Genomic DNA, 21,665 nt, shown 5'->3' with positions numbered 1-21,665 from the left:
TGAGTGGAAAAAATACGACAATGTCACTATACATTGTGTCAGGTGTATCTCTTCCCCGTGGACCTTCGTGTTCAAAGGATAGTTTTCTTTTTCCTTTTTTTTTTTGGCTTGATTTTGAGTCAAAAAATGGCTGTGGAGCTTTCTTTTGGAAGCTCGCTGAGAGTCTTAAAGCTAGACAGTTGCACCAATAAGTCTGTTTTTGCTTCTTACTTGTGTTTATTGATTCTGTCCTGGCGTACAGCGAGATGCACCGCAGTTCCCCCTTGAAAACTCTGATTCATTCAAGGTGGGACCTTCTTCACAAAACACAGGAAAGGCTCCTGTAGATGGTAAATGATTGACAGCTGGGAGTCACAGACGCTACAGAACCCTCCTGATAATTCCAGGCTCAGAACTTGGAACAACGCCATACAGTCCTGGGAACCATCACCATGGAAACACATGCTAAGAAAGGGGAGTAAGGTTCTTCAGAAAAGAATGGGAAGTTGAAAAAAATGCCCCTTCTTCCTCTTTCACCTTGATTCTCGAGGAAAAAAAGGGACCACAAGAACAGTAAGGGGGATTAACGTCTTTGGATGATGGCGAACACTTTTGATTAAAAAGTTACACAATGGAGCTCTCCAGATGTGAGCAAACGGCACCTCTTGATTCTTCACGTTTGGAGAGATGACTATAGATCTGAAGGTACACCAAAATATGCTTTCTCCTGATTTGTAATACCCTCATTATCTCTAATCTAGATAATCAAAATAATGCAATGAGATGATGTCTATGTAAGGGTGTGACTCGTCTTTGAGTCAAATCATTTTTGCACCCTTGACTATACAAGCAGGACCTCTCATCCTGCAGTCATATCACTCTGGGTATCGCCCCCTTTCATTTCAAGGGAGCGATCAACTTTGGTTTGGGAAAATGCTTCATCTTCATAAAATCATCTATAATAGCTGGCTCCGTCACTCCTTCTGATAACGAGGAGGACATTTATTACGGCTGATCTCTGCCTAGACCAGTCTATGTGCCCCCTTGCTCCCTCGGCGCCCTCCCCACCGCACCTCCTTGGCCGTCCGTCATCATGCCGTGGTGCAGGACACTGCGGAGGAGGAAACACTGGAGCCCGAGGAACCCGTGGAGGAGGGACGGCCCTCGTCTGCCCACTTGTTGAGGTTGCGTCGGCGGGCGTTCATGAAGAAGTTGCTGACAGTGGAGAGCTCCAGGCCAAGCTGCTGGGAGATGGTGACCTGCAGCTCTTTGGTCGGGCGATGGTTCTCCCTGAAGATGGCCAGGAGTGTGCGCCGCTGCAGGTCCGTGAATACCAGCCTGGTGCGCTTCGGGCCCTGGTTGCGTTCCAGCTTGCTCTGCTCCTGCTCCTTCCGCTTGCAGGCTGTAGGCACACGGATAAAGGATAAATTAAAAAAGGAAAGAGGAAACGGGTGAGCTAACTGACTGGCCGCCTAACTAGGACAAATGGATTAAGCTGGGGGAAAGTGGATTTGTTGAAAGAAAACAGATTAGCTAAGCAACTTTGATTAGTTAAAAGAGATGAATCAGCAACTTGTTTCATTGTGCAGTAAGGGAATCAAGATGTTCAACCTGTCACGTCTTATTGCCAGTGAGCTGCTGTAGGCAACTAACATCCAGGCCAAAGCCCTTTTTCTCATGCTATCACAGTGTACATTTTAACATGGATGCTGTCTGAAAATAAGGGCAGAGTCAGATGTTTTCAACAAAGAACAATGGCCATGTCTCCCAAAAAAAATCACCACATCCAGCATGTACTCAGGTTCACTGTGTTCTCATTCTGCAAACAGCTGATGGATCCAAACGTTGTGGTGTTCAGTTAAATCTTTCACCTGATTTCATTTGCTATAGTATGGTTTCTGGGTTTTTACTGTAAGAGAGGATAACAGAATCGCTGAAGCAGAGGTCCCAGTCTCTAAATACCATGTGCCTTCAGCTGAATTAAACTTCAATAATTTACAGTACATGACCACGTGGTTTGATTTTTTATATTGTCAATATCTTGTTTTTGCTCTGTGTCATGTATTTTCATGTGCTTTTGCTTATGTATGATTGGTGGTGTGTAAATAAAGTTTGCTTGCCTTGCTTCAAAAGCACATTACAATACTATTGCTACAATATTCAAAATATTTACAGATTTTTAAATCATTGAATTTTTAATACAAATAATAAATCAAATTTCTAATGATAATTTTCAGTCAATGAAATGGGTCATTTGCAGCGCGACTTTGAGACCTTTCAGCAAAACTTTTACATTAAAGCAGTGATACAAGCACTACAATATTAAAAGAAGGGATTCAGGGATTATTAACATAATACAGCACTGGAAGATAATAGTTTTAAAATTTTATAACCAGAGTAGGCAGATGTGAATTTACAGCCAATGTATAGGCCTAAGTTATAGACATCAGCAGAATGTATGAATGTACAATAACACTTCCCTTTATAAGCTTTTACATTAAGTTTGCAGAGTTTTAAGCAGAACCAACTGACCTTCCACAGCTGAAAATTTTATCTGTTGTCATCCTCACTCCTTACACTTATTAGTGTGTCCTAAGGGTTTAAGTTTTTGCTCTGAACTACTCCTATTTTTTTGTCTTTGCTTCAGAGGAATGTGTTTTTGTGTTATTTCAGCCACTTTGTCAGAATTGTCTCAGGGAATCAAATTGCTGCTAAAGCTGCGGTTTCATTAGGAGAATTAATTTCAAATTGAAAGCATACGCTCCGTGAGAAAGGGTCACATTTTTATTTACTCTAAGTTACTCACTGTCTGTCAGAAGGTTCTTACAGTTTGTAACTCTTAAGAAAGCACATTTTAAATATAAAATGTAACCAAAGAAATTAATGTTTTTCATAACTGAATCTCTTTAAGTGAAAAAAGAATATATCTATGGTTTACTGAAGAATCACGTCTATTTTAATGTCATTTTTTTCAAAACAAAAAGACTCAGAATAAGAGGGAACAGGTCAAATCTAGTAACGGGAAGACTGCGTTCTTTGCAGTAAAGATAATATTTTTTCTAATTTTATTTCTATTCTTTTATGTCATTTTCCTCTTGACTTTACAGACGACTGGACTTTTACCTATACCAGTATTTTTCATGTTGTACTTGTTGACCTGATGCATGTATGTTTTACTGCTGACAGCAAAACAAATCATCAATAAAGGCAATCTTGAAAAGTATTTATTTATTGGTATTGGTTAAAATGCATTTTAAAACACTGACATGTCCGATACCGACAAAATTCAAATATCAATTTATCAATTTAATAAATATTCAAATAAACCAAAATCTCCATTTCCATGTGTGTCTCACACAAACATAGGCCCATGTCTATCAATCAGTTTAATCTATGTTAGGTTTCTTGTAAATTTTTCAGATGAATGTCAAATTGGTAAAGGATTATTAAAAGCTATAGTTTCCATTAAATTTGGTTTCCATTAATGTTGTTTTCGAAGCTAAAAGAACCAAGGTACTTCTGTCGTAAAATGCTGCTTCACCTACATGAAGTTGTGTACCTCTCGAGGTCCGCCAAAGTGAATCAAAGACATTTTTATTATTTGCAGATTTAAAGCAGTCTGTGGATCTTTACAGGTGGGATTTGTTTGGATCATAACTACCTTTTGCAAAAGGGATACAAGAGTTTGGACTTTGCAAAAATCCTATAAACTGATATTTCCAAATTCATTTTAGCTGATATTGATGTAGTTTAAATCTAAAACAGAAGTCCTTAAAACACTTCAGAGCTTAAGGAATGATGCTGCACAAAGAACAAGACTTCAAATGATGATGGCCATGTGGTCAAAAAATCCACAGTTATTTTTGTACTTATTGTCTTTCATTTGTTGTTTTGTTGTGTCTCTTGTCCCTCTCCTCTTCCTGCTTTTCTCCACCCCTACTTCTTCTTCTAGTCCTTTCCAACCCCAGTGCAGCTTTGCACTGAGCTGTCAGCATTAGCCCCGTCGGCTCAACAGTCCCGCCCTATAGTTAGGCAAGGCTTATGTCACCACTGTAATGGGGCTAAATAATGCTAGTGCTGTGATCATGGTGATTAATGACAGTCTTTATTATAATAATATATATATAATATCCACATCATGACAATATCATCCTAGATTCCTACTTTGCAATGAAGCAGGATTATTTTTGTTGGGATATTGTGATCAGGAAAGGACAGAAGGGATTCAAGGTAGGCTAAATGATGAGCCATGGAGTAATGACAGCAGAGGATCTGGCTGTCACTGTGTAGATTGTGGCTGCTGCATTGGCTGGATATTAAAATGGTCACAATTTAAAGAAGAGATTAGAGATTTAACACTTTTAGTGATGTATGACATGATTCTTATACACAGCAAAGGAGAAAAAACACACTAACATCTTGCAGCCCTGCCAGACTTTTACAAGCTTTCAATGTACATATCAATAACAACTTCTGTTAAATTTGAGCTGAATTAACGTACTAGATAGAGTTAATGTCTTGGTTAACAGATAATGTAGTTAAATGTTTGGTAATGTCACTATCTCCTCCAAGAACCCAGAGATAAGGAGACACTGAAGTGAAAATAAGAGCCAAACTAAAGTAGCATTTTTTCATTCGCTTAAAGATGTAAAAACACTTTAACTGTTTAATATGCAGCTGATTTTCTAAAATCTAGTAAGAAGAGCTGAAATAATTGATTGCCTATTGTTGCCACTTTTAGACCTTTTGAATATCCTTTGAATTTGTATTTTTTATTTAAACTTTGGTCCAACCAGGATAACGACGTGATTATTTCTCCTTAAATGAGCCCAGAGTTGGAGCTGGCTGTATTCAAACTTTTTAATCACCCATAGAGGTGATGAAGTCTTCTTGTATTTGTGTTTTTTAACGTCAGTCTTGCTTACACCAGGCAGAAAAAAACAAAAAGCAAGGGTCTGGGTTAAACACCACTGTAGCTCCGGCAGCCTGCCCAATTATATAATCAATATTTCCTCACGAAAAAGTCTGAGATTAGAAAAAAAAAATTACCCTGCAAAAAAAAAAAAGTCCAGTGTAGAAGAAAAATAGGCTGATGTGCGTGGGCAGAGCTCAGATCCATTTTGAGAATCAGACGAGCATTTTGAATTCAGGCTGCATGTTCCTCTGCATATCCATCGCTGAACCTTCCCCCCTAACACGCTGTAATTCTGTATTTACAGGAAACACAACACCAACCTTACGCCTTTGTGTACCGAGCCAACTTCTCCTCCCTCAGCCCCCCTTCTCTCTCTCTCTTCTCTGTGTCCATCTCCTTCCACTTCCTCTCCTTCTTTTCCCTTAGTGGACACTTCGACATCATTAGTTTCTCATAAAAGTCATTTACATGTGGCGGCGGTGAGTGAGTAATAATCACTTTAGGGGGAACTAATTTATTTTCTATTAAAGGCAGGTTACGTCAGGGGTGAGTGAAACAAGCAGACTCTGCATTGCCCACGGTGTTTAGAAGCCTTAAGTGGACTAAAACATATTTGGGGGGAGTTGTGCAATTACCTAAATGCACACTTTTAAGAGGTTTCAATCAGCGCTGTGCGGCTGAGCGACTGTTTTGCTGATGGTATCAAATGAGTTTGTACGAGTAAGCACTGGTGTATGTGCACACAACACACAAATAACTGCACACTAACACAGAGACTAAGGGAGGAGAAGCAGATGCTGGACTTTTATTGGAAACTGGCAAGGATGACTGGAATCTGACTGCAAAATAAGCTAAGGTTTTGTTATAAATAAGATGGTGTGTGATATTTTCTGAAATAAAAACAATTATTCTAAATTAATACAGACTTCAAATACAAGACTAAATCAGGGGGTTTGATTTTTTTACTAAGAATCAAGAAGCTTTTTAAAGATTAAAGTTAACACTGAATCCTGAAATATTTTACACATCCAAGGCAAGGTTGCTGCACACGTTTAGGAAACAAAATTAAGGTCCTTTTTAACACCTAACAAACTGAAATGACACTGTATTAACATTACACAGCACTGGCGCTATTCAGATTTCATGTGGCATCGTGCAACTTTTACTCCCACTATGCAAAGTTTAAGATTTTCTTTTGCATATATCTTTCAATTTGCTTCAAAGTATCTGTAAACCATTATTTCCTGTCATTTTTATCTTGGAACTAAAGGTCCTTTAACCGTATTTATACCTCATATTTGTCACCTTCTCATTTTAGCTCATGATTTTATGAATGTATGAACAATCCTACATGCTGCTGTAATTGCTGTGAACTGTCATTAATCTGTTAAAAGGGTCATAAAAACCCAAATAATGCCACCCAGGACAATGAAGATTTTATAAAATTGTCGTGCATGCCTCAGCCAGAACGCCATCTAAAATTCAAGACTACTCAAAATGAAAAAAAGGCTTTTTATAATCTAAATTTTTGAGATCAAATGTAAGACTCTCTGCAGAAACCCTCCAAGGTCAGGGGTGTTAGAACCAACCATTTCAATGATGCATTGCAAAGCAGACAAGGAAGATTCTGCTTAAATGCAATGACAAAACAAAATCAATTATTGCATTTGATATTACTTGTAGGTTTTCTGGCCCCAGCTGGACTTACGTCACTTATCTATTTTAATTTACAATAATAACATTTGTTGCATTTCCCACTGAACAATACTGTACTTTGGTGGCAGAGTGGGTCATCCTGTCCTGCATCTTTCTGCATCTTAGATTTTTTGATAGCATTCATCAACAGTACCTTATAAACAGACAGTCAAGTAGCATCACCACCTTTTGAAAGGCTTCACTAAAGATTAAAAGAGCTGAGTGTTTGAAGATTTATTGTTGAAGAAGTAACATATCACAACCATCCCCCTAGAGCACTGCTTATCAACTACATTTGTACAAGGGCCAGTTTTTAATTGGAAGACACTAAATGGGCTGGACTTCCAAAAAACTAAATTCAGCTAAATATTTTGGCTCAGTTAACACATAATATTTTAGCTATTTTTTTCCTTCAAAAATGTAAATTTTGCCTTTGGCAGTGAGTTCAGTGACAATCCCCTAAACTGCAGCTGCCACTAGAGGGCAATTGTGATATTTTGGCTATATATTTCTTGGACTGGAATGCTGTCATCACTGGGTTTGATGCTAAAATGCTGCACTGTGATTGGTGGGGAAACAGTCAGGAAACCAGTCTATTATGGTGGTTTTCTAGCAGGACAAACTGAACTCTCCAAGTACCTGAAGTGGAAAGTCGACATGGAAAACAGCCGCTTTAAGAACGAAGAACGAATTCACAAGTATGTCTTAATTATGCATCATATTTACGAGTGACTGACGGGTGGATTTCTGTAAAAAGGATCAAATATTAAGCCAACATTTAAAGCCTACTGGGATTTTTGAAAAAAAACATACCCAAATACTACAACATATTTTTCCTCTGCACTATTTCTGATTTTAAAAATCTTCTGGCGGCTGGATGAGAAGCTGTGGCGGGCCTGATGTGGCCCCTGGGCCACCAGTTTATGACCACTGCCCTAGAGTGTAGGAGGACAGGATGATATCGGCAGCAAGAAGCTGCAGAAAAATGTAGAAATGATGGCTTTTGAAGACCATAATTTGTGGATAGCTCAGGGGTTTACATCACTGTCTTTCTTACGGGAAATTTGGGATCCTTGACGCAATGAATGCCTGTCCCAGACAGTTGCTTTGGACAAGTGTCTGCTCAGTTGCATGTACAGGTTGGTCAACAAATATACCTGGGTGGCCGAACCTTATTATTTCATAGCGTGGTGAATATGCAGGTCACAACTTGTCCACAAAAGCATTTTGGAGTTGTTGGATTGTGTATTTGATGAGTTTGATGAGGGAAAGCCGGGATACCATAAGACTCCATTGCGTTGGCAGAGCAGCTCTTATCTCAGCACTGCCTATCTAAAAACAGCTTGTACCGACAACTAAAGGTAACAAACCTATCAGTAAGACTATAGGGATTATGGCAATGGGCGAATTTGCCAAAATTTTAAGGTATCCCTGTAAGAATTTGCAATCTGAATTTAGAAAAAGGTAAAAATCAGAACTATGAGAAAAACACTTCATTTCAGTAAACAACCTTACGTCAGGCTGTTTTGGAGAAGGGAAGACTCTTTTGTGATTAATTACTCAACAAAAGTCACCGACAGTTTGAAGAAAATTTCAATCTCTAATGAAAGGCCAGGGATGGATATTGAGTTTGTTCATTTGAAGCTAGCACACAGTCATCAACAGGCTGACAGATTCAGCATACTTTGTGCAAATTTTAGCTTAAGAAATCATCTATTTCATTTGACATTAAAATGTAAAATAGATTCTTAAAGGTGATTTAAGAAAATAAATTACTTAATTATTTACATTAAATTACTGTCGACTGTTTATGCTGAGTTGTTTTTTAGCACCTTAACAGTCTGTCCATAACATGTTTGTTGTAACGAAACTGCTTCTTCTTCTTTTGTTAGCCAATGGCAGCTAGTAATGCACTTTACAATGCCCTATCGCCTCCGTCTGGCAGTAGTACTGCATTACAACCAGGCAAACAGAGTAATACATGCTTCTCCTCTTTTAGATTAATGGTGATATTCACCCATTACTGCCCAGCCCTACTTTCTAGTAGGAGTGGTAGATGAAATCTCACAGCGCTGGTAGATGTCTGTTCTCACCCAAATGGGCCTTTGAAGAATTTTCAAGAAACCAATATTTGAATGTAAGCCAGAAATCAAACCTCCAGCATGAGAATAACACTTCATCTTGTGAAAAAAACTTTGAACAAGCTGCTTTTTAGTAGAAATTGGCAGATAAATTCTCTCAGCACTGGTAGATGTCTGTCCTTGTTTTAAGAAAACAAGGTTGATGGAACTCCATTATTGACAAAAATGACTTGTTAGGATGGAGATATCAGTTGGGAATAACCTTGAAATCACATATTTTAAATCCTAACACACACAAAGACACAATCATGCTACAAACATACATTAAATAAACCACAGATGCCCTCAAAGCAGCTCTGACGAGATCGATTGATTGGCTTACATCTCCCCATTGAGAATCATCTCACACAGCGCCGGCTGCTGATGTTTACTGTACAACCGCCTCTTCAAACGCACAGCCACAAATTTCTCCCATTAGCACAGCGCTTGAGAAATAAGAGTGACCTTACTGCCAGCTTTTCCCCCCACAAGTGCCATGATGACAGCAGCATCACAGCTGGGTTGGGGGCAGCATAGACGGACTTTGATTGCTTTGACATCCAGCCGAGTTTGTGAAACCGAAGCACTCTACTGGACATGAATAAATCTGATTTCCCTGAGTATGTTCTCCTCTAAAATCATTATCTGAAGGAAATGTTTTGACTTGAGGATGCGCTCTTGTCAACTTGAGATTGCAGGTGCCTGTTAGCTTTTAGGCATCCAGAGCTCGTTTGCATTTCTGAGAGTTATCGAACCACGTCTCATTAAAATCTGAACAGGCCAAGATGTCAACGGCATGTCAATATCACTACAAGTGAAATTATTTTTCTCTCCCCAAATGCTACATTTTTCACGGGCGTTACACCATCTCCACCATCAATATTTCTGGGCTGCGGGTTGGAAGGATGAGCTGGTGCTGCATCTATGGATAGTATATACAGCGGTGCACTCCCAGCTCATGTAGTAATGAAAGGAACCACATAATAGTGCAGGGGCTGGGCAATATATACAGATTATAAGATCTAGCAATACATTTTCAAAGGAGATGTAGGGTAAATAGATGATATAGTTTATGTTGATGATGATTAGAAAAAAAATTGGCCTAATGCTCTGTAAAAACTGTTTACAGTAGGAACCACTGACACAAATATGATTACCTACAAAGGGCTAATCTCTTGAAAGCTTTACACTAAATCGGGAATTATCATTTTCTTCATTTTACTCAATTTGGGTGCTTTTACATCATGTTAGTAACAATCAAATGATATCAAAGCCTGTTTGATACTAGAACAACAAAAATATAAGTACTTAACACCCAATACTGGGTAATATATTGTTTTAATAACCAAAAATTGCCGGCAAGTTCCTTAACATTCCCTAGATTAGACACATATTGTTGCAACACTTGGAAAAATGGGTAAAACTGGTGAGAAATGATGATTTGTTGCCACTGTCGCCAATTTATTTGTCCATTTTAGCCAGTGCTATCTCTCTTTTGGTTGAAAATACAGAGGATTTCTTTCAGTTGCAGTAGTTTTGATGCAATCTACTTCACACAGTCTCAATTACAGAAATATACTGGCAACATCTGGAACAGTGGGGGAAGCTAGCAAAAAGTTAGGCTGCACCCTCTTTCCACATGTTGCCAATGTACTTGTGCAATTAAGATATTGCTCTCTTCTACTCTTTTAGTTGAAAATATGACTTAAGATCTTTAAGTTTCTGTATATCACTGTGTCTAATTAGAAAGATATGTTGACAACAGTTTAAAACATTAGTGGAACCTGTGAGAAGCAAGGGTTTGTGGCTAATGTTGTCAAAATATTCCTACAATTCAGGCAGTGCTCTCTCTCTCACACTGTCTAAATTGAACAAGTGTGTTGGAAACGTTTGGAAAAATGGATGGAAACCCTCACTTCTCGCTACTTGCAACCACTTTTTCAAATGTTGCCAACAAATCTCTGCAATTAAGACATTGCTCTTTCTAATTCTGTTTAACAATGACTGAGGATCATTTTTGTACTTTTTAAAACAAACTCTATCAGGTTGTCTGAACTGCACAAAAATGTGTTGGCAACATTTGGAAAAGTGGATGGAAAACCTTCACTCCTCACCAGTTTCACCCCACTTATCCAAATATTGCCAACATTACTAAGCAATTCAGCCAGTGCACATTTGGCAAAACTTTAAAAACTTGGTGGAACTATAAGGTTGCCAACATATAAGTGTAATTTATATAGTGTTCTTTCCATTTTTGATAACAACACAACTGTAAATCTTTAAGCTGCCTTATGTTGAGATAAAAACTTCTGCATGCTGTCATAACTGCACAAAAATGTTGGCAACATGTGGAAAAGTGGATGGAAACCCCTTACTCCGCTCCAGTTTCACCCCTTTTATCCAAATGTTGGCAGCATAATTGTGCAATTTAGACAGTGCTTCCTCTCTTTCAATAATTGGAAAACTGTTGCAATTCAACTGAAGATAATACATTCCTGTATGCTAACTGTACAATCTCATGCATGCTGTCTTAACTGCACAAATATGTTGGCAACATTTGGAGAAGAGGATGGTTCCTCACCAGTTTCACCCATCTTTCTAAATGCTGCAAACATTTTAGTGCAATTTAGACGATGTGATTGTTTATGATAACGTTTCTGTACATTATGACAGAGAAACTCCTGTATGCTGTCAATATTGCACAAATACATTTGAAATCTTATGAAAATGAATCATAATTGAGCAATACAGACAGTTTTCTTATGCAAAAGTGGATGGAACTGGCAAGGTGTGCAGGAAACTCTCACTACTCACCAGTGTTAATTTTGTTTTTGACTAAAACTAAAAGAAATTCCATTTAAAGAAGAAGACTAAAATTAAAAATAGCTGCCAAAATTAACAGCTCAATTAACAAAATTATCTACTCACTAGTTCCACCCACTTTTTTATATTTTGCTAAAGTATTTTTTGCAATTTTGATCATGCTCTCTCTTCATCTTCTGGTTAAAAATGCAACTGTAGATAATCAAGGTTATATGTGTTGTGATATCATCTTCTGCCAGCTGTCTAAAGTACACAAATACAATTGCAATATTTGGGAAAGTTGTTGGAACAGGCAAGGGGAGAGGGAAATTCTCACTCCTTAACAGTTCCACCAACTTTTCCAAATTTTGCTAACATATTTGTGCAAATTAGACAGTTCCCTCTCTGTTCTGATTAAACATTTGACTGAAGTTTGAGTTTCTGAACTTCTTGGTTCCTTTGATCATGAATAATCCAATGGAACTTTTTGTAACATATTTTGAAATATAGGCAATTTTGACAAACTGTTAATACTGTAAACATTTTTGTACAATTGAGACAGTGTTTACAAGTCTCTCTATTTCACTGCTATTTGTTGCTGGGTTTGGGTATGGCTTGATATTTACTAGGATCACTGGTTTTGTGAGAAACATTTGGTATTTCTGTACGGACAAAATATCAATTAATCTTTATTTATGTAACAGAAATTCATAACCAGCGCTAATGAGTGCTGAGAAGCGTATCGGGTTTTGCCATTCAGCTTAAAGGTATCATGAAAGGACTTTAGGTCTGTATCACCTGGCCTTATGGATTATGCAGCGGTACACTCTCCGTTCATGTAGTAATGAAAGAAACGGCATGATAGGGCTAGCTGGCTTGCTTGTAGAGTGGATTTATGGCTTACTGGAGGAGTCCGGGTGTCCTGACGCTCTCCTCCTCCCATCCTCAGTTCTCTCTCCCTTCCTGACGATCATAACGCCAACCATTAAGTAAATGCTTCCTTATGCTGTAATCATGTGTAAAAGGCTCACAATTACCATGCTATAAATCCCCGGTGCTGGGGCTACTCCTGGAGACATAAATATTCCCCTATAGGCTTCTTATGATCGTGGGAACAGCCCCTAATCATGATGTATGCCCTTGTCTCGTGTTGCTGAAACGTGATCGAAAGCCCTTTCCCTACCCCCCGGCGTCTCAACCTACACCCCCCCCCCAACTCACCCACCCTCCTCATCCTCCTCCTCCTAGCCAGAACACCCCCACAACCCCCTCCCTCCTGCACCCCCTCAGCCCCCCAGCCCACCCCCTGCTGATTTCTTGGGCCAGGGGCTGATAGAAATTATTGATTAAATCTGTGCAGCTCAGACTCCTCGACCCACAGAGGCTGGTTAACCCCTTCAGCGCCGGAGAAGCTGCAGGAGCCAGATAAAAAAAAACAAAAAACAACAGTGTTTGTTAGGTGTTGCGCAGCTAAGGCCACGTCGGCCTGTTTACAATTCCCGATATGCAAATGGAATCTGCTCTGACCTTTGAGCCTGGCTGGAATAACGTGGACTGTACGCAGCGAGAGGTGGACGAGGCTTTGTGGCTTTCATTACTGTGGGGGTGGTGCAAGCACTGGAGCCGACACGTAAACCGCATTGACCTTTCTTATTCATTTAGACCTTTAGTCAAGGGCTTTGGCCATCATCTTTAAAGTTATAGTCTGTGATCCCCCCACCTTCCCCACTCCTTGACTTTAAGTGTCGAAGCATAGGCTGGGCGCTCTTTATCCCACCTTCTTCTTTTCCGACTAAATCCTGATTGCCTCCTCCACAGTCTGAGGTTGGTGAGAGATAGGGCTGGGTGATATGCACCAACAACTGCATCTCAATATTTCAAGCTGAGTGATGATACACGATTTATATCCCAAAAAGTGTACATTAATGATAAATGTTTGACACAATTCTGGTTGTTATTAACTTTGATAAGACAATACTGAAACATTTTTATAGGTACAACAATAAAAAAAAAAGTCCTAGACACCCAATATTTTGCAATTTGAATTAAAATCGTCAAAAAATGGCAGACAAACTGCTTAAAACTGATTAAATTGTACAAAAACATTGACAACATGTCTTTGTATTGGCGTTGTTAAAGTTTTTCTACACTGAAAAGATGAAGGTACTGAAAATAACAAAAACTGAATGTTTTAACCAAATGAGAGAAACCAGTAATGAAATTACACAAATATACTGGCAATATTGCAAAAGTGGGTAGAACTGATGAGGAAACCCTTGCTCCTTATCAAATTCAACCACTTTTCTAAATGTTTTCAACACATGTATGCAATTAAGAAACTGTGCATGAGTTATCCTGCAATTTTGGGTGATTAAAATGATATTTTCATTGATTTTGGTTGTCTAAAACTTATTTTTAGCTCACTGTTTTTGCTGAAATATTGATTTAACAAAATCAGTATCTATGTATTTTTACTAGTAATGTATAGAATTTCCCTGTACCCTTACACACCATGTGTTTTAATGTGATCTAATTTCCATTGTCTTTATGATTGAAGGTATTGAAAAGAATTGAAACTTTATGATGTTGAGTTAAAAAAGAGAGAGGAAATGTCCTTCTTGCACAAATATGTTGGAAACATTTGGAAAAGGGGCGTAACTGGCAAGGAGTAAGGGTTTCCCTCTCTCTGTGCTACTTTCCATCACTTTTCCAAATGCATTTGTGCAATTTAGACAGCATGTAAGAGTTTGCCTGCAACTTTTGATAGTAGAAAACAACAAATTACCCAGTATTGGGTGTCTGGAACATCTATTTTCATTGCTGTGGTATCAGAAACATAGCAATATCCTTTGATTTTTACCAAGAAAGACCTTTCTGTTATACACCATGTGTCTAAGATGATTTTAAGATGATCTAATTTCCACTTTTGAATGAAGGTACTAGAAAAAACTAGAAACTTAATAAACTTCAGTCTCATTTCAACATAAAGAGATAAAGGGCACTGTCTAAATTACACAAACAAAAAATGGTGAAGTAATGATCTTACAGAGGGAGGAAATGTCTTTCTTGCACAAATATGTTGGCAACATTTGGAAAAGAGGGCACATCTGGCAAGGAGCAAGGCTAGTTTCATTCGCTTCTCCAAATGTTGTCAGTGTATTTGTGCATTTAAGACAGTATGTAGGAGTTGACCTGACACTTTGATAGTAGAAAACAAGAAAATACCCAATATTGGGTGTTTAGAACTTCTATTTTGTTGCTTTTTTTAATCAGATATCCATATCCTTTGATTTTTAATAGTTAGGGCTGTTGATCTATTCCATTTTTTAAAATGTGATTATTCTCAATTTTTTAATTGTTAATCACAATCAATCTACTTCTGTTGTATATTGAAATTTCACTACTTTTCATTCAAAACTGTTTTAGTTGCACTTTGGGTTTTTGTTCTATCTCAAACTAAGGGTTTGACTTCCTGTTTGGAGACGGCAACTTTTACGATGAAAGAAAACAGGAAACTTTGCATAGGGCAAAGGTTATGACATGAACTTAACTGAGGAAAAAATGAACTTGCTATGGATTGAAGAGGAAATAAGAGACACTAAAAAGGCGAGTTTTTGATTTCTCAAGGTTTACATGACTTTTGATTTGTCCACTGAGCTGTCTTTGGGTGTTTTAAAGTGAAAGGAGACATTAAGGAGCAATGGTCGACTTATTTACATCACTTGGAGATTTTGAAATGGCTTAACCAAAGTGTTCTGGGAGGAACATTAACACATATGATTAATGCAACTATTTATGGATGCGATTAACACATTAGAGCTGATAGCCCCACTAATCATGTAAATGCTCCTTGATTAAATAGATGAATGATGGTTGAAACTAGACTATCTTGTGGTCAAGGAGCATGCTACCATTAGTGATTCTTACTGTAAACAATCTTCATTGGGCATTAGGCCTGTCATCTTTTCTTTAATCATCATCATCATCGAATATATTGATATAAACTTTACTGTTTCACCTATATCTCTTTCAAGAATGTGCTGCTATCTTAAAATCTCAGTACATTGCCCAGCCCCAGCTAGAGATGCATCTGATATACAGTAATCCATAGAGTACAGACGCACTCACACACACAAAGGGAAAAACAAGATACTGCGGATAAATCTGAGGGATCACCTCCTCCTTGTTTTGCAAAACGTCTCTGCAGAAAGACAATTATTTGAGGAGACAAAATGGCAGCAGCTACGTTTGGTAATCACTGTTAGAGCTCTGCAGCCCTGCGTGTATAAGAGACAGAGTCATATGGATAAAACACAGAGCTGCTGACTGACACTGAAGGGCCTTCTATGTATTTAAGCGAGTGCTGCATTAAGGAGGATCATCTTAAAACTTGAGGCGTGAAGCTGAGAGCACTTGAGCTATCTTCAGACCGGGGAGCACAGGGCACCGCGCATTCTAATTCCAGTCTCGATTTGCCGATGCGGCCGAGGTGTGTGTGGGCAAGGCGTGCTGCTCTTTCCCATGGAAATCAATAGAGGCTTGTAATTAAACAAAAGGGGGTTGGCCAAGTGGGGGGAAAAAAAACACAACAACCCCCTTTGGAAAGTAGGTTATGTAGAAAAGTGCCGAGCTGTCCAAATTGCGGCTTCTTTGCCAAGAAGTAAATATGCAATTTTCAGAGTGTGTGGGGGCAGAGAGAGCAGCATCGTCAAACATTAGCACACTTCTCTGTGTAGGGATCTTAATTTTTTATGAGCCTGATTGATCGGCTGCTCGGACTTGGAGGACTGACTCGTTAAAATAACGTCTGTGTTTGTAAAGAAGAGGAAACAAGGAAGCTGGATATAAAGAAAGAATGATTGATGATCAGAACAAACGAACAAAGGAGCTATTTTATCACGAGGAAGATTGGCTTTTTGTGAGAAAAGAAGAGGCGTTTTGCATACAAAGCACTCACTCGTCGCAGGATTGGCTTCATCAAACCACATTTCTGTCAAATGAAAGAACAAAACCCAGAGATAAGTCATCTTCAGATAAGAGGGTTTTAGGGTGTGATTGCTGTAACGTTTTGCTGAATGGAGGATGTACACATGTGCTCTCAGAGGCGAACAATCAAAGATCAATAATTGTGAAGGGATTGCAAGAGTGCACAATCATTACCTATGAACCCTATTGTGTTGTTGGGCTTAATCAGTCGAGCTGCTGACAGAGAGCGAAAAGCAGTGATCAACTGGGAAGGCTCACACACACGTAGCGCTCACAGACCCCTGCAGTGAGCACACCACTCACACAATCACACTGGTCCATGCTCGTCTCATGTTACTGTGTTCACTTGGATCTCTTTCCGTGCTCCGTGTATCAGATGGGCCCTCGGTCCCTGCGGAGGGACAACACTGTAACGCGGCACTGTACAGCGTGTCTTCTGCCCACATCCCCAAAGAATATTAAATGTCAAGCAGCAGATTACAATGTGCCTTTCAAAAAAATCTTTACCATGTGAAATCTGTATACAACAAAGCTGAGACAATGATTTCTCGATTATGGTTTCACTACCACTACAAAAGTCTAAAAATATTGATTAAAAAAAATGTCTGGACATTCATAATTGTGTAAAAATTGCATCTTTAAGTTTGTTTTTGTCTGACAAGCAGTGAAAACCCCAAAATATCAAATAAAAAAGGATAAAGACTTTAAATTCTCACACTTTCAGAAGATAGAATTCACTAACAATCAGCATTTTTGCTTCACAACTGAATTGTAGTAATTGATTATCCAAATCAATTAATTTCCCGTTGGCTGACTTATCAATCCAGCTCAGAGAATTACATTTCAGCAATGTTTTCCAGATGTGAGGAATCTTGTGCAAGGTGCTGCCTCAGAGCAGAACAACATTTGTATTTAGCTGCGCAGTAATTGCCTCGGTGACGACGTTGATAAAAGACGTCTGGCAAAAGCTCAAGTCTAATTTGCATCAGCTACCTTGCCAAGTCAACTTCAGCCATGCGCTGAGCAGATATAAATCACTGCTCGAATTAATCAATCGCTCCAGAGTGGCATATCTGCACAAATTATTTTGTGGGCTCAAAAGCGATTAAATTGCCAGCCGCTGCTCACGCTGATCTTCATGGTTCATTTAAGAAGGGGGCAAATGTCTGTGGCTTTTTTATTGTCGCTACTGTACTAATCAATAGGAGCTGTTTGGGAGCAAAGTAAACAAAGGAACGGCACATATGGCCCCTTTTCTTGCTCAAACTGACCTCAATGTGCAGCTAAGTTCTTATTACCCCGGCTGTTGAGACAATAGGAGAACCAGTGGTACATTCACAGTGGTGTAAAGGAGGGAAACATCAGTGTGATGCTTTTCTTCATGTCTCAACCTGAGCTGCATACTGAGTACTGGAGAGGAGATTTTTTTTGGAAGACATGGAGAAGGAAGGTGTTTGGGGAAAACAAGGGGAGAGAGAGTGTTTGTTTCTGTATGTGTGAGAGTGAGATAGAGTAAAGCCTGATCTTACCCTCTAGCCGGAGCGAGGCCATCCTTTGAAACTCGGGCTCCTGCAGCCAGCGGGACATCCTCTTAAAGGTCTCGCGGCCGGACTTGAGCTTGCCCCAGGGCTTGGGGTTCCTCAGGAGGTCAGACAGCGTACCCTGTGACCTACACAGCACCCTCTCGGCAAAGATGGCCTGGGGGATGCTGTACCTCTTAAGCTCGGTGATGATCCTCTGGGCCACGTCCCGGGTGTTGATCTCCTCTCCGGCGCCGCCGCCTCCACCGCCCGGCAGCATGCCCTCTCCAGGTGAGGATGAGGCGGAGGATGAGGAGTGCAGGTGCTCGGACATCTTGGAGGCCTGCTGGCTTGGGTGATGGTGTGGCTGGTAGTGCTGGCTGTAGAGGTGAGGGTGGTGGCTTGGTGGGTGCTGGTGAGCCTCCATTTTGTTCAGCTGATGCCCCACTGGCACGTCGCCCCCTCCAAGGCCTGGTGGCGACATCTCCCGGGCGAAATCTGACGTCCGGCAGAAGAGGCTCCCGCTGTGGACGTCATAGCCGCCGTGGAGCATCTGGCCGCCATTGCTGTTAGGGCTGCCGTAGCCGTGCATGGAGGAACCCAAGCCTGACCCTGTGGAGGGGGGTGAGAGGCTTTGGGACATGGCGAGATCTTTACCATAAGGGTTGTAGAAGTTGGTGCTGAGGTGTGCCCGGTCTTCTCGCATGAGTGTGAAGCTGCCAATGACGTTGCTAACGGGGAGGCATGGGTGGTGATGGTGGTGGTGGAACTTGTCATCAAATGGCTGCAGGGGCGTCAAGGTGGTGTAGGTGCTTCCAGAGCTGGATGGGGAGTCGCCGCTGTAGCCCAACGCAGACATGGTGTGGTCGAAGCCTGCTGGACGGTGCTCGGGCTCCAGGGACATGGAGGGTCCCCCGAGGGAAGGCCTGGGGAAAGCAGCTGAAAGGTCCCGCGAGTGCAGCATGGCCCTGCCGTCCTGGCTGTGAGCCAGATCTGGGTGGCTGTGGAGGGACATCTCCCCTAGACTCCCATCCATCTTCAATTTCAGCAAATAAATGTGCACTTCTTGCTCTGTGTTGTTGTTGCTCTTCTCTTGTTATTGTTGTTCAACAGCAGCGCTAGCTAGTCTGGAAGGTCTCTTGTTACACCAGACTATGGATTTATTGATTTGTGAATTAATTGATTTCCGGGCTTATGGGGTGTCTAATTAATTATCTGATAACGTTAAGTACTGTCTTCAAACTCCCTCAAACTCCCAGAGAACGAGTTTGCAGCAGCATGTGGAGCTTTAACTGAGATTTTTGTTCTCTCTTGTGCATCAGCACTCTGCGCTCTTGTCTCTTTGGTTTGTTCCTCGGCAGAAGCCTCGCTTTGTGCCTGCGTAAGACAAGACAGGCGCTGTGTTTAAACTTTCATCGATACAGGGGAGGGAAACAACCCAAAAAACGCCAGTTTGAACACCAATGTGCACTCAAATACATTTTTAAAACAGAAGAATCTCATTCAGTTTAGTTCGCACATCCCGCGTAACACACGAGAAAACAAGGACAAATCACTTCAACCTGCTCCATCTACAAAATCTCTTTTTTCATGCTTATGCCAAGTTGTGGATACAGAAGAAGCGCGCATGCGAAAAGCCAACATTACCTGTGCCATTGCCAGTTTGCATATTCACACCACATGCAATGAATCTAAACGAATCGTTAACTAACTACCAAACATGATGGCGATTCACAGACAGAATCATCGACACGTAAAGGTTCACGTAGCAGCAGAATCTTACCTTTTATTCTCCACTTCTCAGAGCGCGTCCTCGGCTGTTGTCCGTCCTGTGCATGTCTCCGATTGTGTCGCCGAGCAGCCCTGCAGATTCACACAATTGGTCCTCTGCGCCCCGGGGTGCTACATTCACCAAAACCAGAGTGCAAAAAAAAACATCTGCGGTGATACAGACAGACGTATCTCTCCCTCTCTCTCTGGCGCTCTTCGTTCAGTCTTTGTTTACGCACTCCAAAAAATCTCCGTTTGGGTCTGTAGCTTTCGCTCTACACTAGCAGCTCTCCTCTTTTTCTTTCATTATCTCGTGAGATTTTCCTCCTCCCTCTGCCTGCCACTTCATCGATCTCACCACCAACTCTTTCTCCTTCTCCTCCTCCTCCTCCTCCTCCTCCCCCTTTTTTGCTCACATTGACTCTCTGCTTTCAGTGCGTCACGGCCTTAAAAATCTGACAGATGTGCGATGAAATTCCTACTCCAATTAACCCTTTCTCTCCGGAGGGGGGTGGATGGATGGGTGTGGGGGTGGGTGACGGGGGGCAGAGGAGGAGGTTGGAGATGCTCCCTTTCTCATAACCCCACAGGTTAAGCCTTCCTTCTTCAGCTGATTGCAAGCACAACTTATGAATTATGTGCGCACATCCTGGTCATTCTGCTGCGCTCGGCTGTTTATCGTGTGTGATCAATGGATTTTTACAAGCTGCAGCTAATGTCGTTTAGTTCTTTTATACGTAACAAGTGAGGCTGCTGCTGCTATTGTCACCGTGAAGAATTATCTGTAACATAAAGACACAAAAAACAAGCAGTTAATATGATTTTAAGATACCATTTTGTAATTTATTTGGGTAAAGGATAAATTTGGGCACCTTCCAAAACCATAGCTTACTTCTAGGCTAATATTTTTTTAGGGCTGTCAAAAGATTTAACATTTTAATCGTTATTAATCTAATAATTTCTGTACTTAATCTCTATAAATCACAACTTCCCACTGTTTCAAATTCAACGCTGTTTTATGGCATTTTGGATCTTTTTTCTGTCTTAAACTAAGGCTAATTGACCTCATGTTTGGACACAGACCTTTTATAGATAGCTCAAACTCTAGAATATGAATTATAAGGAAAAAGAATCGTGTTATGGATTTATCTAAAGGATTACATGTAGCCTACCACTGGCAACGTGGTACACTACATCTTACCTTGGTTTTAAAAACACAGACTCCTGAAAAAGTAAGCTGTTTAAAAATCTAATAACATCAAATCAACAATGAAATGCAATGAGACATTTATGGTGTAAAATGAAGGCACCTTTCTTGCATTTTTCTCTGTCCTTTATGCCCTTCTTTTCTCTGCCTCTAAACTATACAAAAATAAAGGTTTATTGCAATTATTCAGATTATTGGAGATATTATGAAGGCCACATATCAGGAGAAGGAAGGAAAATAGCTAGGAGTGGCTAGTAACAGCATTTTGTTGTACTAGTCTTTCCATGTTGCCTTTGTTTACTCTAGCCTCTGAAATGTACAAAATGTTAATGTATTAATCAATTATTCTGATTAAAGTGAATATCATGTAGGCTAACTGCCAACAGACAGAAAAATAACCAGGAGTAGCTCATAAAAGCATTATTGCTGTAGTAGCTTATTACCAAGTAGCTAGCTAGCCAGCCTTGTATCGCTTCAGCTCTTTCTCTGCCATTTGTTCCGAAACATACATAAATCTTCATATTTCATTTGTTCAGAGACATTTTTGAAAATATTATGAACACAGTTCAAGAAAAAGAGCCAGGAGTTGTTAGTGACAGCATTTACTGTTGTAGTAGTTAGCTAGGCAGCAACAAACGACTAGGCTATGCTAGCTAAATGCTGCGGAGTTT

General features: G+C 40.2%; 1 protein-coding gene across 1 annotated transcript; it reads right to left on the bottom strand.

Annotated features, from left to right (window-relative positions):
• Positions 1–1,070: 1,070 nt before the first annotated feature.
• Positions 1,071–19,893, bottom strand: onecutl (one cut domain, family member, like). The gene is made up of 3 exons (XM_041794362.1): positions 19,801–19,893; positions 18,027–19,394; positions 1,071–1,381 (listed from the first exon to the last, which is right to left on the bottom strand). Exons 2-3 carry the CDS (start codon positions 19,051–19,053, stop codon positions 1,071–1,073), a joined length of 1,338 nt encoding a protein of 445 aa, XP_041650296.1. The 5' UTR covers positions 19,054–19,394; positions 19,801–19,893.
• Between the last annotated feature and the right edge of the window lie 1,772 nt (positions 19,894–21,665).

Source organism: Cheilinus undulatus, linkage group 8 (assembly GCF_018320785.1).
Source record: "Cheilinus undulatus linkage group 8, ASM1832078v1, whole genome shotgun sequence".
Taxonomy (NCBI): domain Eukaryota; kingdom Metazoa; phylum Chordata; class Actinopteri; order Labriformes; family Labridae; genus Cheilinus; species Cheilinus undulatus.
The sequence above is the reverse complement of the archived record's forward strand: the minus strand, read 5'-3'. Positions and strand labels throughout refer to the sequence as shown.